This window comes from Oculina patagonica, chromosome 12 (assembly GCF_052425735.1).
Source record: "Oculina patagonica isolate OP01 chromosome 12, crgOcupat, whole genome shotgun sequence".
In the NCBI taxonomy this organism is placed as follows: domain Eukaryota; kingdom Metazoa; phylum Cnidaria; class Anthozoa; order Scleractinia; family Oculinidae; genus Oculina; species Oculina patagonica.
Genome location: NC_135769.1, coordinates 6,502,412 through 6,518,202, shown reverse-complemented (window position 1 = coordinate 6,518,202; position 15,791 = coordinate 6,502,412). Strand labels below are relative to the sequence as shown.

General features: G+C 39.2%; 1 protein-coding gene across 1 annotated transcript in view; it reads right to left on the bottom strand.

Moving 5' to 3' along the window:
• Positions 1-15,791, bottom strand: part of LOC144631690 (uncharacterized) — a 52,211-nt gene that overhangs the window by 18,192 nt on the left and 18,228 nt on the right. The window contains exons 15-27 of the mRNA XM_078490189.1: positions 15,316-15,662; positions 14,181-14,322; positions 12,856-13,187; positions 11,936-12,077; positions 11,060-11,406; positions 10,017-10,158; positions 7,166-7,503; positions 6,664-6,808; positions 5,867-6,210; positions 5,019-5,160; positions 3,965-4,296; positions 3,476-3,617; positions 667-1,010 (exon numbers count right to left, since the gene is read on the bottom strand). Of these exons, the coding sequence (XP_078346315.1) occupies positions 667-1,010; positions 3,476-3,617; positions 3,965-4,296; positions 5,019-5,160; positions 5,867-6,210; positions 6,664-6,808; positions 7,166-7,503; positions 10,017-10,158; positions 11,060-11,406; positions 11,936-12,077; positions 12,856-13,187; positions 14,181-14,322; positions 15,316-15,662 (3,239 nt within the window). The remainder of the gene's footprint in view (positions 1-666; positions 1,011-3,475; positions 3,618-3,964; positions 4,297-5,018; positions 5,161-5,866; positions 6,211-6,663; positions 6,809-7,165; positions 7,504-10,016; positions 10,159-11,059; positions 11,407-11,935; positions 12,078-12,855; positions 13,188-14,180; positions 14,323-15,315; positions 15,663-15,791) is intronic.

Here is a 15,791-nt window from a genome sequence, read left to right as displayed (position 1 = left end):
TGTGTCTTGCCGTGCGCGGTTAGCCGTTATTTGGGTCGTCACGGAACGCTTCTCCTCCCCTTGAATAGGGTGTCATTTTCGGTTTTGGGCCTTTAAAAGGGTATCAATTTTCGCTTTCTTTATCCTTAAATAGGATCAGGGTTTAAGAACCTTGGCGGCATACCCCTATCCGAAATTCATGGGAGTAACCCCCTTCCCCCCCCCCCGGGATTGCAATATGTACAAATAGGCTCTTTTGCAGAAACTTGACACGTGACTTTGTTTTTTTCAATTAAAGAATTTAAATTTAATTTAATAATTTCTTAAAAAGGTTTAATAATATTATTGTAAGTAATGTTACCAATTGCATCACCTGTTATCATTATTTGTATACATTTCGTTACTCAACCAGTTTCCCTTGACAACGTTGACTAGGTCACGTAAAAGGTTCAGTCTGCAAATGGCCTAGGTTTTAGTGATGAATGGGGGTTAGGTCTATTTCCTGCTACGCATCCTTCTTCTTAAGCTTGCAACGAGCGCTGGCCTAGATTAGGAAATTTGTGATACACTTCGGAATGACGTAGTGGTTGATGCATCATTTTCACATTTGAAGGAGTAATCACGCCTGTTTGAAATGCTCGACAAGTAACATGGTACATGAAACGGATTTATGAATTAATTCCTCACCTTGGTAAATCCCTTTGGTTGATATTGTTGAAAGTAAGATCCATCAGTGCTGTATCTGAGCGTGTATTCCTTTACCCATTGGTTACCGTCTTGGCGTCCCTGAGTGGCAATTCGTGTGATTTGTGTCTCAACTCCAAAATCAACCTGAAGCCACTGATTGAGATCTTGTTTCTGTGCTATCCAGGCTCCGTAGCGACCTGTCTGCGCATAGAAGTGAAGCCTGGAATTTTCGGGTCCAGCGTATCCATTTAGCTGCGATGAAGCCGACAACACTGAATCAGGCAGTTTGCCGTTTTGCATCCCAAGTTGAATCTGGCAAGGCGGTACTTCGGGAGCAGGGAAGCCTGTAAAAGAGATTTAAATAAGCTCTCTGGAGGTTGGATACATCTACGTTTTCACTCACAGCAATTCTTCCTCACGGAAATTCACACTCTTTCATCTGTTGATGACAACAGTACAGGTTGCTGAAAGCTTATAGTTTTTAAGAGGAGATTTCTAGAAGAATCCGACAACGTCCGATAATGCTATGAAAAATTGTTCGCTTATCCTTTGCATGAAGGTAGTCCTTATTAAAATAAAAACGTTGTGTTGTTTTTTTCTTCAAATTATTTCTAGGTTATTTAATCTCTCGTCCTCTGGGGGACTGAGTGAAAACGACACCAAATACGCCCCAACCACTCATATTCTTACCGAACACCTTCGGCTGTCCCCTCTCCCGCCGCCGTCTGCCGACTTTTCACCGGCGCACTACCGCACCGATATCGAGTGAAATACTTCGAAAACGTGACATTTTTATACTTGGGGTGGGGTGAGGAGGGTCTATTTTAAGTTTCAAACTTTGGGGTGATGTAATCTTCGGATCTTGCTCAGACGTAACGCCAGCTTCTCGTGGTAGTCTCTCTCCTTCTTTATTCCAAATCTTGCGCACCTGAATGTGCGCCTCTACTCTCACTCCCTTCTCCCAGATGCGTCCCTCGCGCGCGAGGTCCCTTCTCGAGAGATCCTCTCAACATGCCTGGCTCGCTGGCTTATTCTTCTGTCCCTTTGGTGGCGCACTCCTCACAGGAGACTGGGTAGAGGTGTAGGAGGAAAAAATCACCCGGTATCCCCGGGGTCAGGGCCCCCCGTTATTTGAAACTTTTCATTCCTCCCCACTTCACGCTTTCTCAGCATTTCCTTCGGTGCGCACTGCAAAGTGGCTTATCGAACGCTGCCGGCAACCTAGGCTTATCAGGCTTGTAATTACGAAATTGAAACTGATCGGTGGTGTCATCACAGTCGCAGACGATTCGAAAGCGGAACTGACGGGAAGCCATTGAAGAAATGAAGGAAAAAACGTATTGCATGGGAAGGATATCAAATCAGCAAAGGTGAACAATTTATTATGATTTATGCCTTGGTTTGCTGTGTTGCGACTAATTATAAAAATACGGTGGTATACTTTTGGTCACGCATGCGAAAGCTTGCGTGATTTTGTGTCGTTTGTACGATTTTGAATAATTTTTTGACAAGTGCTTTTCATTACCAACAAATTAATTTGAAAGTATCATCCTTCTAAGTTGAAAATTTATCTCATGTGGATAAGGCACATAGTGAAAATGACGATTCTTTTGACCGACGACTTTCATCCGTGAGAATAGTCTGGTTTTATTTACCGTAAAATAATTAATTAAACCAAAACTCTTGAAACTATGCTTATTTGGACAAGGAAGAGTCATGCAATAGACCGGTTGTATTTATTTTTTCTGCGCGTGATGGTTTTGACATACGAATCGATTGAAAATGGTCAATTTAATACCCTCTCAATCGAGTCTAGACGAGTCTAGATGTCAAATCGAAAATTTCGTTTTTCTCAGAAAAATAAAACTATTTGAAGAAAAAAAAAATAACGTTTTTAGTTTTAATAAGGACTACCTTCATGCAGAAGATAAGCGAAATCCCTGTATTTTAAGAATTGCCGCAAAAAACAATTTTTGTTCGATTCTTCTACAAACTTGCTCTTAAAACGGCTATTATAATGTTATTTTAAATCCCGGCTACGAATCTTCAAAAAAATTCCATTTTATTGACCCTCGAAAGTACAAGCAAGTTCCTATCCTAAGCGTGGGGAGGGGGGTATGCATTTCCCGTTCAATCAAGAAATATGAGAATTGCTTTGTTGCATTAAATAGATATCTTTGCGCTTTCTCTAAAAGATGCATGATTTTTATTGGTAATGACTTCATTTGCCATCCTCGAGCCGTAATTTTAAATTTCACTATTTCCCAAAAAGTCAGAAAATATCGGAAATTAATACAAAATCAAGCCAAAATCCAAATGGAATGTAAACCTGTAATAATTCTGCAACCTCGCTCATGAAAACTGGAAAATAAAAGAATTAATTCAAAAAAGTTGACAATTGTATATACCTTCATGTCAAAATGCAGCTGGCATGGCAATGTCAAAAATTATTTACACACAGTTGACACAAAACATTTCTTCTTGGTCAGAAGAAACTGGGCTAAGATAAGCACCTCATTGAAAACTCCCTACAAAAACGTTGTTCAGAACTATAGTGCTAATTGAAATCTCTTTGGGTATTTTTAAGTCAAAGCAGATGTATCTAGCGATTTAATCGTCTTCCTTAGAAATCAGCATCCTTTTTCAATCAACACTTAGCTATTCGATTTTCAAACTATTTTAAGACTGTTTAAAAATAGCGAATCCCGAAACCGTTTTTCATACCAAGAGTAACAAATGCAGGTGATTGATGGATGATTGAAGGTTGAACTTTATGACAGCAGAACTATTGGAGTTAACATGGACTAACCTTCTGTGCATCCATAGAGCTCGAATCGCAAAGCCATGTAACCTTGATACTCTTTGGGATGGATTCTTATGTAGCGTGCAACGATGGGCGGGTTGAGAATGTGACCAACAATTGTATCATAGTCTTTATTTCCAGGGAGAACCTAAAAAAAAAAAAAAACCTCTAAAACCACGTTTTTTGCAATGTAATACCACTGACGGTTGAACATAACATTACATACATATTTTTTTAAAGGCATTAAAAACAAAATGTACAAATAATACTTTGAAAAGGGAATTTTAGAGGTTGGCGCTATGTAAAAAAAAACTACCAAAAGAGAAGTCTCAAAACATATTCAATAAATATTAAAAATCTAATCTTAAAAAGTTAGTTGGAAGGTAAATTACAGACTTCAGGGCCAATTTATTGCAGCAACGGTCGTCGGATGACAAGCATCTATAAAAGCTGTGTTATTTATTATTTATGAGCTATTAACTGTTCAATATTTACTTCGTTATCATTGTAAGGAAGAAATGGTCCTCCTTCAACGCTGTAGGTGATGGAATAACTTTTGGTCCAGTGACCAACTCCTTGTCTCCCTTGAGTGGCTAAACGTGTTATCTTGGAGATTTTCCCAAGATCAGCTTGAATCCATTGTCCAACGTCCTGCGACTTAGGAATCCACGCTCCGGCGTAACTTCCTGATACCATAGTATCGAGTCTTGCACGCTCTGGGCCATAATACTGATTGAGGCTGGTGGTAGCAGTAATAGCACTGTCTGGTATTTTTCCACTTTTCATTCCAAGGTCCGACTGACATACAAGTTTTGGTGGTTCAAATCCTAGTTGACGTTAAAAAAATATATCGTAACGGAACATCGAATATATCAGTTTTATTCCAGTATGCATAATGTATGCTTGTCTATGACAAATGGAAAATGAATATCAACTCCAACGGCTGTACAGAATTATTAAGTGACTCACAGTCTACCACCCTAGAAAATGATATAAATTAATTACAGAGTAGGCATGGGAAGCGAGAATTGGTACAGCAAATTTCAATTCCCTAAACAGTTGGGAGAAGTGACGCGATTCTAACTCCAAAAAATGTGTAGGTATCTCCCAGGAGCTTTCCATGCGGATAAAGCCAAGTAACTTCCGCCTTAGCCGTGGTTGACTCAGTGGCCTAGTGGTTTTTTAACCCTATTCGATTCAGACCGGGGGAGGCTTTCAAAGCCAGTCCCCCCCCCCCCCCCCCCAATGCAACTTCCTGAATATTTAAGCGATCGCAATGAAACTTATAGGATGACTGCCGTTGCCATGGTAATGTCAAGTTCATGACACAACAACCTATCACACCAAATTGTTCCCAGATCAATTTTAGATAAACTCTCAAAGTTTGGCAGCGTTCTGTTGAATCTTAAAAAAGTTATAAGCGTTCAAGTCAGCGCGGGCCTCAAAAGCCACCCCCGGTCTGAATAGGGTTAAAAAAGGCATCTCTCCGGTAGCCAGTAGACCCGGCTTCCGTGCTGTATCTAACTGAAACGAAATTGGGTATTCTTACCTTCTTTGCAGCCATAGAACTCGGCTCTCATGGAAATATAAGATTGCCACTCTTCTGGATGAATACGAATGTAGCGAGTAATGATGGGATTTTTAAGATCGTGACTCACGGGTGTATATCGATCGTTATTTCCTGAGAACACCTTAAAGAAAATATAAAAAACACGATAAATCATAAGAGCAACCAGCAAGTTTAATTTTCAGATGAATTATTTCTTTGCAGCTTACATTAACTCTTCGCCAAGTTTATGCAGCACATTAAAAAAACTAATGCAACCACTTGCACGCATGGGATGCTAGTCCATCGCGGGATGCCCCAGTCCATCACCAACAACTCTTTGCCCCAACAATTCGTTGGTAACTATTAAGACGGATTCCGCTGAAAGTTCGAGCAATAAGTGCAAAAATTAAGTACCAAAAATCTACTCATAGCACGGGAACATTTTGTATACTATTTAAAAGAACTTATCGGAATTCATTTGTCTTAGTGACCCCGGAATTAAATTCTAAAGAATTCTAGAGAAAATTAAAGTCAAACCTCGTAAAAATGTTTAAAACGCGCGCCATTTTGTTTTGAACTGGCGTGAAACGTCCGTTTTAACTGAAATATAGACAATTTCAAATCCATTCTTCTCTTGCGGGGTCAGCTTGAGTGCTAAATTTTTGGCAGGTATTTGTTAGCTGTACTTAAACTGTTGCCATGCTAAGAGGTCTTTTTGGTAACTTTATTTTTGCCTGTATTGCTCGAACGTTGGGCGGAAACCATCTTAATACTCTGAGTAACTTTGAGTAAAACTGGTACTGTGCGTTAATTCGTACCTCGTGTCTGAAATAAAAACAACTGCTTACTTTCTTTTGATCGTCCTCTTGGTAATATTCAAAAAACACGGGATCGTATCCATATGAAAGGCTGAAGCTTTTCACCCACTGATCTGCATCTTGTCGTCCTTGAATGGCAACTCGAGTAACTTTTCTCCAGTCACCAAAATCCACTTGGAGGTATTGGAACTTATCATTCTTTTGTGCAATCCAGGATCCATATCTCCCTGACATATACAGGGAATGTAGTCTGCCATAAAAGGCCTTGGCATAAGCGTTGTACACCGTCGACGCCGTTATTGCAGAGTCTGGAATGTTTCCATTGTGCATTCCAAGGGCTTCTAAACACACTGGAGGCTTGGGCGTTGGGAAACCTATTTTGCATAAAAGAAACAATTGCTAATGAGAATACAGAAGTTTAAAACAAATGCATGTTTAAAAAAACGCCAAACCGTATTTAACTCCTCGTATGAAATATAATTGCCCGGCCCTATCCCCCACCCGGGGGCGAGGAACTAAGTAAGTAAGTATGAAATATAATATAGTTATAAAATTAAGCTTGCTTAGTTTACAAGACATCTGTTTATAAATTGCAACCTGCCTCATAAGCATTCATTTATCTATCCTTTTATCCGTCCTAACGTCTATCCATCCACCCATCATTCATTCGTTGGTTGTTTGGTTGGTTAGCTGGTTGTTTGGTTGGTTGGTTCGTTCGTTGGTTCGTTGGCTCGTTCGTTCGTTCGTTCGTTTGTTCGTTCGTTCGTTCGTTTATTTAAAGACCATTGATAAGCAAACCCTGGTGGATAGCAAACAATCCAACTTACCTTCGGTGCATCCATAAAACTCAGCACGCATGCTTGTATATCCTTTCCATGTTTTGACACGTATTTGTATATAGCGTGCGATAATAGGCGGATCAATAATATTACCAATGGGTTCGTTCCTATCGAGGTTGTTGCCGGTAAAAACCTGATATCGTAAAAAATCAATAAACCAAATTAATTGCAAGGCTGGTACAACGGCAGGAGGGCAAGATTTATTGGCCAATATTTCAAGTAGCAGAGCAAGTCTTGTTCAGGGCTAGTACTATCCGCAACCAAAGACGCTTATTAACAGCTTCAATGCTCTAATATAGCAATTTGTATTAAAAATGGACCATTAGTTTTTGGTTTTCTACGACACAAATATTTAAAAATGGACCATTAGTTTTAGGTTTTCTACGACACAAATATTAATTTTGGTTGTTCAAAAATCTGAAAAAAAAAAAACGTGAAAAAGCCCATTTAACTGAAAAAGTGGGAATACTGCATAAAAAGTTTTCCTTACCTGCCCATCGCCATCACCATAAGGTGTAAAAGAACCGCCATCCACACTGTAGGCCAACCTGTAGCTCGTAACCATCCAGTCAGCATCGGATCGTCCTTGAGTTGCGACGGCAGTTATCTTGGTCACCTTACCCAAGTCAAACTGGAGAAACTGCTTAACGTCGTTGTATTGAGGAGCCCAACCTCCTCCATAGCTTCCCTCCGTCACTGTCCGAAGCCTGCCGCGGTCCGGTCCCCAATACTGATTGTATTGTGATGAGGCTACAATGGCGGAGCTTGGAATTTTGCCACTTTCGATACCAAGGGGATCCCTGCATTTGATTACCGGTGGTGTGAAACCTTTAAAAGAATTCACAAATCAACAAAACTGTTAATTTTCTCTTAAAATTAACAAGCTCTTTTCCAATATGCTCCGAATTGTGGGCTTTATAGGCATACTTTCTTAAATGTTGACTAGTCAGCGTTTAAAGAAAAGATGGATGCATGCTAGTAGAAGTAGCTATGTCAAGGACCGTACGCGGACCGTCAAACGCAAGATGAACGAGCTTAAAGATAAGTACTAGACTCTAAAAAGTACCATCTCGTGTTGAATTTTGGTTTGATCTATATGGCTTATCTATTGCTAGAAAAATGTGAGTGTCAATGATAGCCCCCTGCAGAAAATTCAGAAGTAATGCAGTACGTAAGTACTGCAGAAAGTCCAGAAGGGCACCCACTGAGCACATGGCCATCACCTTGGAAAAAGTATCATTGCTAAGAAGAATAAGGAGGAATTAATAGACCCTTCTGTTCTGCTATAGAGCTCTGTCAGAAAACACTGTCTTTCAGAAGACACTTTTCTACTTTCAGAATTAACGACACTTGACTGTCTTAGCTTGTGTCTCATACCACACTTTCTAAAACGTAGAGAAGCGTTGAAACCAAAAATCAACAAGCAACAAACATTTCTAAGTGGCTTAAGGGGGGGGGGGGGGGGGGAAAAAAAAAAAAAAAAAAACCAAAAAATAGCTATTCCTTGCTTCTGTGGTAAATAAAGCTAAAACCTGGAGCAATACTTAGTGTAGTGCATCTTTCCCACGTTGCGAGAGAGCTTCAATCATTGACAAAAGTCTTGACACATTATCAATTTAGGCCCTATTTTATTGTTATTTGGACTAATTTTATCCTTTTGTCCCACTTTTCCGACCCCCCCCCCCCTCCCACTTTCAACGTTGTATTTTGTTTCTAGGAGCCCTTTGCTCAATTTTACAACATTGGATGGGGGGAGGGGGGTATTTTAGCAGACAGTCATGAAATTTAAAAACTAGTGGTAAATTTGCCATGAAAACAGCAGAGCGAAATCAATGTGTCAACTACTTTTGTCAAAGATTGTTGCTTTTTAAGATACCCAATATATTTTCCTTCAGGAATAAAGGGGCGGCATCAGCAGCAACAGCACATCAACTGTCACTGCCATCGAGGCCCAAAGAACAAACGTGAATAAATAGTCCTAGCATGGCATATGCATGCTAGGCACTGGTATAAAATAATCTTTGGAGTTTGAGAAGTTCATTTGAATATCACCTTGACCTAACCTTGAATTTTATTAACCTCCCTAGCAACGATTCAGCCATATTTTAATTAATTTCTATAAAGCAGAGTTCCGGAAATTTGAGGCCGCGAATAAAATCCATGCTTGGCAAGGATGCGTTTGAGAGAGTAGAGCATATTATGGGGTGAGTTTATCTCGACACTTCTTTTATTGGCCAAGAAATGGGTGCTTTCAGACCAGTAAATAACTTGGAACCAGTAAATCAATTTGTGGAAGAGGTTCATTTTAAAATCAAGAGCATTCAAACTGCATTTTACAGTTTAAATTGTGGGGGGTCTTGTCTCTCTTGACCAAAAGAAAGCCCATTTCAGTGTTCTCGTATTCTCTTGTCATAGTCTAGCCCCAAGGCAAGGGTAATTACTTAGATCTTTAAATCTGTTGTTGCAACTTTAAGATTTAAATAGATCAGGCTGAATCAATTGCTGTCTAAACAACACTTGATAACAATCAGCGAATTATTCGAATTCCTTAGTTTTGTGAACAGTTTTGCTTAATCGTTTATAATCGATGTAGCATGCGCAAGTTAAATTGTTTCTGCTTTTCCAGCTATATCTAGCAACTAGTACAATAATTATTAACTTTTTATTCGATCCATTGAATCATGTAAATCTAAAGCTATTAGTGCTGGCTTGGGATATGACAATCATACTCCTCGAGATGAGCAGAATAACCCTGTTTTGCCTTTGGATTTCTACTTATATGGTAAGATTTAATGGCAAGCCTATTACTCAACACAGATGAGTACAATGCGTCTGATGCTAGTCGTACTGGCCGGGGGTCCCACGTTTGCGTCAAAAGAAAGTAAGGTCCTACCACATCAATTTTTTAGAACTGCTGTCTGTGTTTTCAGTTTGCAGGCTTTTAGTTTCAAACAGGAAAAAACATTCCTTTTATGCCGCAGCTGTATAACTCATTGATTGGGGTGGGTGGCAAGGAGGGAGAAGAAATTCAATTGACTGTTTCAATGGTGAGGTGGGATTTATATTTTGATAGAGACAATTGGTCTTCTGCACAGCACAATTCTAAAGCAAAAAAATAGTCGTGCAGGTTTTTATTCTAAAATCTGTTGCTGATGACCAAGATTGGATTTTGCATTTCTTCATTTTCAAAAGAGTTGATTAGAATAACCTTGATTTAAAGAGCCTGGGCATTGATTGATTCCATAGATTTGCTAAGCTAAAACAAGAAGGCACACTGTCAACATCAAAAAATAACAAGGTGCATATATAGTCATTGTTCTGGGAGACCAACATGTACTTACCTTGTCTGCAGCCATAGAACTCTGCCCGCAGCGATATATAACCATTCCAAGTCTTAGGCTTGATTCGAAGGTAGCGGGTTATGATGGGATTCTCCAAACGGTGTGTCACCACAGAGTATCGATCGCTATTTCCGGAAAACACCTTAACAAAGAAATGGAGATTTGGTACATGCGTGATACTTATCACTGTGGCTGGATAAAGCATTAAAACAAATACGTTATTTATCTAGTTGGTTCGTAATGTCAATGCAACGATAAAGCCATCGGTCAAAGTGATCGGTGTCGTTTATATTGCAGGTCATATCATATTGGTTTTTATAGGTTAAATCTGTTTTCAACCTAGGTTTATCTGTTACAATTAGCCAGTAGGAGGTTATAAAAAGAAGAAAAAAATAAAAAAAAAAAAAAAAAAAAAAAAAAAAAAAAAAAAATTATATTATAAAAAAAATTTTTTTAAAATAAAAAAAAAATAAAAAATGGAAGGGAAGAGCCACCCACCCAAAAACACCCTTATTTTTATCAATTTTTAAAAAATTCCATCCCTTTTCTTTTAAACCAATAAATCCCTAAATTTTTTTAATTTACAATTTTTTGTATTTCTTTTAAAAGACCGACCCAATTTTTCAAACCAAACGAAATTGAATAAACGTACCCAGTCCCCTGCTCGTTTTAATATCTAATTCCAAGATAACACAAGTGATAAAAGAGTGTTATCTTCAGGTTGAAACTCACCTAGGTTAAAAACAGACTTCACCTCGAGACCGGATTTGACCAACAATATATACCACTTTTAAAATACATGGTCTTCCAGTTATGGCTTTTCACCGAATTATTTCACTTTTTCTTTTCCGTGTTAGCTGCTGCTGGGCGAAAAGAAGCACTGTAAGCCGAAGAGCATAAGACATGCAATGACCCCACCCGGCGCTCGAACCCGAATCACTCGATCCGAATTCCAAAGCCGGTACGGCTCTAACCATTAGACCATCATGCCATAAGGGATAGAAACTGTTATAAATAGATGAACTTGAAAAGCAACCAAATACCTTAACAACGTCATCTTCCTTGTAGTCTATAAAGAACACACCATCGTAGCTGTAACTAAGGCTGTAGCTCTTGACCCACCAATTTCCATCCTGTCTTCCTTGGGTCGCCACTTTTGTAACCTGGGTCCAGTCACCAAAGTTGACTTCAAAGTATTGGAACTCGTTATTTGTGGAGACAGCCCAAGCTCCGTACTGGCCTGATTTTGCCTGGAAATGCAACCGTCCGTTCCTTGGTCCCATCGAGTTTACATTGTATGACGTAGAGGCCCTTAAGGCGGAGTCTGGTATCTGATTGTTTTGCATTCCAAGGGCTGCTGCACATGTTGGTGGCTTAGGTGTAGTGAATCCTTTAGCAGGAGAATAAGGCAATAAGGATTTGGATAGAATAAAAGACAGAAATGAACTGTTTGTTACGACATCGAAAAGAGCTTCTAAGAAATGTACGTTGCAATGTCATTGCCTCCAATTTGGAATTTTGTCCGTTTTGACAAAAATTTTCCCAGTCCAAACAAGGTGTTCGCACTTGTTTTTGCATTTCTTTTTACCTTAACGACAAAATGTATCACATGTGCAACGCGGATCAATCATGGGAGAAAGGGACAACTGCTTCTTTGTTGTTATATATTGTTGGAAAAGTTTTTCGCCTAAAAATTCGTAGGGGAAAAAAGCTTCTAAAATGATACAAGAACTTGTCCGCAAGTGCGAATGGTTCCGTTAGTAAATTATAGTACTAGACTGATTACACGCTCCAATTCAGTAGAGAAATACAGTTATGGTCCGGCTAGCACATGGCTATAAAACCATCTTAGGGACGGTTTTTGTCAAGAATGAACAAATAATCTAATAAATATAAGTAATCCGAATCTAAGTTCTCACCTTCTCGGCATCCGTAAAGTTCCACACGCAAAGCAATGTAAGCGTACCAGGTCTTGGGATGCATCTTGATGTAGCGCGCAATGATTGGCGGGTTGATTATATTACCAACAGGTGTATTTCTGTCTCTATTGCCTAGAAATACCTGAAATGAAATGTTATATAAGTCATCATATGGATACTAAGGGAAAAATTCCCAGTCCAGAGTGATATTGTCCTCGTACATTAACACGTGCGAAACACACTAATGTTTGGTGTTGGATTAAAGCTTAGCACGATGTTCAGTTTAGTGAAATCGATATTGTCCATAACAACGATAAACAGAAAACCTCGAATTCGATAAAACGCCCGAGGGGGGGGGGGGGAACGTTGGGTGACGTCTTTCTTAGCAACGGCTTGATTGACACAGATTTAAACCGTTTCCCGGCGCCTCCATTCCGTCTAAGAAAAGTGCCGACTTTCTCCACCCCCCCCCCCCCCCCCCCTCCCCAGCGCGAGCTTTAGTAATGATCACCGTTGCTTATGGGTCAGAAAATGGTCAAGAATCACGGTAGTTGTATTCATCAAACCATACGCGAGACTTCCGTGCATCGTTGCCGAGTCTCGCGCATGGTTTGATGAATAAAACTACCGTGATTCCCTACAGGCGCGCGCTTTAGAGGGAATCGGCCATTCGTCCGTTATACTACGTACCAAACATAATCGTTACATAGATAATATTGTTATCTAGCTAGAAACTTTTCCTCACGAACGTTGACAGCCGAGCGCCATTTTTCTATGTCTTCGTCGTGCCAAATGTCAAAAAAACTTAATGACTGCTCCTTCGAATCTCAATGTTTAGATTCTCGGGAAACAAAATTAACTGTTTCCCTCGGGAACAGTCATTAAGTGTAAAATATACTATATACAACATTGTAACAAACCTGCCCATTGTTGTAAGACTCATAGCTTCCTCCACTGACTTTGAAGGATAGCGTGTAACTGGTGGTCCACCAGTTAGCATTGTCTCGTCCCTGGGTAGCAATCCTGGTGATTTTGGTATCCTTGCTCAGATCGAATTGAATCCATTCTCCTGTATTAGCTGCCTTCGGGGACCAACCACCGATATAGCTTCCTTCAGTCACTTCGCGTAATCTTGCTCTTTCTGCCCCATAGTACTGATTGTATTCTGAGGAGGACACCATCGCGCTATCTGGAATCTGTCCATTTTCTAATCCAAGAGGCGTGACACAAACGATCTCCGGTTCATCGAATCCTAAACAGTACACAGCAAAGGCAACTTAAAACTCGAGGACTAATCATAAACACCCCTCTGTTACACACCTGGGATTGGATAAAAAACCTCACCACGGAAGACAAAAATCCACCACATAAGACAATGATTAAAAATGACTGACAAAGTCCCCCATCCCTTCCGCCGTGAAATGAGCAAAATGAAATTTCTCCCTTTCGAAGCCAGAAAATGTATAGCAAATTCTTACTTCGCAAAATCAAAATTATTTTTAACTTCTTGGTATGTACTCATCATCGTGTGATAAAACAAATATTATATCGACGATTTTGATTGAAATAAACAGCTGGAGTAATATGGGTTTTGAGGCCAATGGACCACAAGGATTTCATTAAACGCTCTACATTCACATCTCCATTTTGTGCATTTACTTTTTTTTGTCTTTTATTTTTTCTTACACAAAAAGCCCATTCTTCCGAACATACGAGACAAATGTTAATTTATCGGCTATTTCACGAGAAAAGGCAAGTTATTGAGTGAATAATATTGGCACGAGTAAAACAATACTGAAAAGAGGATGGAACACAAGCTACATGTATAATATGTATATTTGGAACAGAGCACACACGTCGTATTAGAGTCAAACTGTATCCACGTGGTACAATGATAGAAGGAAAGAACAATGATCCAAAAAAACTGTTTTAAAAACGTTTTTAATTGGCCGGTTCTTTTATTTCACTTTCCGAATCAAGGAACTCGTGAGTAGCACAAAAATGCAGTTGACGCTGTTTGACTACTATACAATGCCTGACATGCATTGCATAAGACGACAGTGGAAACGGAAAGAAAAAAAAATGAGTTACTTATAAATTCTGTTTCCCATCACATTCTTCATTTTTTATACTAGTAAATTACTTCTCGTACTAAAGGAGCTTAGATTCTTTGGAACTAACAAAAGTAAACCATATTTGAAACGTGATTGGAAAATATTTTTTTATTCCTTTAGGTGTTTCTTACCTTCTCTGCAGCCGTAGAATTCAGCTCTCAAAGAAATGTAGCCTTGCCACGTGATTGGATTTATTCGGACAAATTTTGCAATAATTGGGTTCTCCAGATCATGGCTAACAACGGTGTAACGGTCAGTGTTACCATTAAAAACCTACAAATGGAGAACAAAGCTGTAAACATCTCATGTCCAGCAAGTGCGAATTGAATAATTGTTTCATTTATTATTCATTGTTATTTCTTAACAACTGAAAATAATTAGTTCTTGGGTTAGGTACCTGCAGGCCGGGATGTTCCCAGACCTATGGATACTGTAGAAAAAATCACGAGCGGAGAACAGATCTCGCATGTATGGAGGCGTTAGTGTGTTTAGTGTTTGAACATGATAACTGCCTTTTGTTTCGTTCGGCTAACTGAGAACTTGTACCATCCAAGCATCTAAAGAAGGGGATCCGCACTAAAAACGTAATGACTGTCACCAAGCCTCGGGGAACATTGAGGTTCCCGGGGAATCACAACTCACTGTTTCCCTTGATAACAGTCATGAAATGATTATTTTATTAACTTGCTCCCATGACCTGTTTGCTGACTTTCTTTTCCATCGGTTAGTAATAGCCACTCTTTTGTAGATATACAAACATTTCCAATCGAATGTTTAGTATTTTCGTATACTCTGTGTATTACTTATATAAAAAAGTGTGACATTTTGACCGTTTAACAATTTTTTTACTACTGAATTTCAGCAAATTTTTGAAACGGACGAACTAAAAATTTGAACAGATTGCAATCTATTCACCAAAAAAGGTAAGTTGTCTGTTTTGAGTTGATTGTAAGTAAAAGGAGAACCACAACGAAAGCTGAAAATTCAGAAACAGACAATTAAATTTTAAAAATAAAATTTTGTTACATAACAATACATCTCTAACTGGCAGCTTTTCAGTTACAACTAGATGTAATTTAATTGGAAGTATATGATTTTCCATGTAAAGAAAATAATCCAGGCTTCTGGATTGGGTAGGCAGGGATACATACAGAATGAAAAATATGTAATACTCAGACCTACGAAAACGAACAACGAAAACCCCCAACATCATGCGTGTGGTTTGAAGGGTAAAGAGGGGGTAGGAGAGAGCGTTAGGTCGCTTACCTTCTTTACGTCGTTTTCTTTGTAATCTTCAAAGAAAACCCCTTCGTAGCCAAACGAAAGACTGTAGGTCTTAACCCACCAGCCTCCATCTTGCCTTCCTTGAGTAGCTAATCCCGTCACCTTTGCAAAATTTCCAAAGTCAACTTGAAACCACTGAAACTGGTCATTCGTTGACACGGCCCAGGCGCCATACTGGCCGCTTTTTGCCTGGAAATGCAGTCTTCCGTTTGCTGGTCCCATGGAGTTGACATTGTATGAAGTGGAGGCAGTGAGGGAAGAGTCCGGGATTTGGTAGTTTTGCATTCCAAGTATTTTCTTACATTTCTCAGTCTCTCCAGGAGTAAAACCTTGTAAAAGAACAATAGAGGTCAACGATTATTTAGCGTAGGAATATCCAGAATACATCTTTTCCATTGAAATAAATAAATAAATAAATAAATAAATAAATAAATAAATAAACATTGCGCATCCTGTAC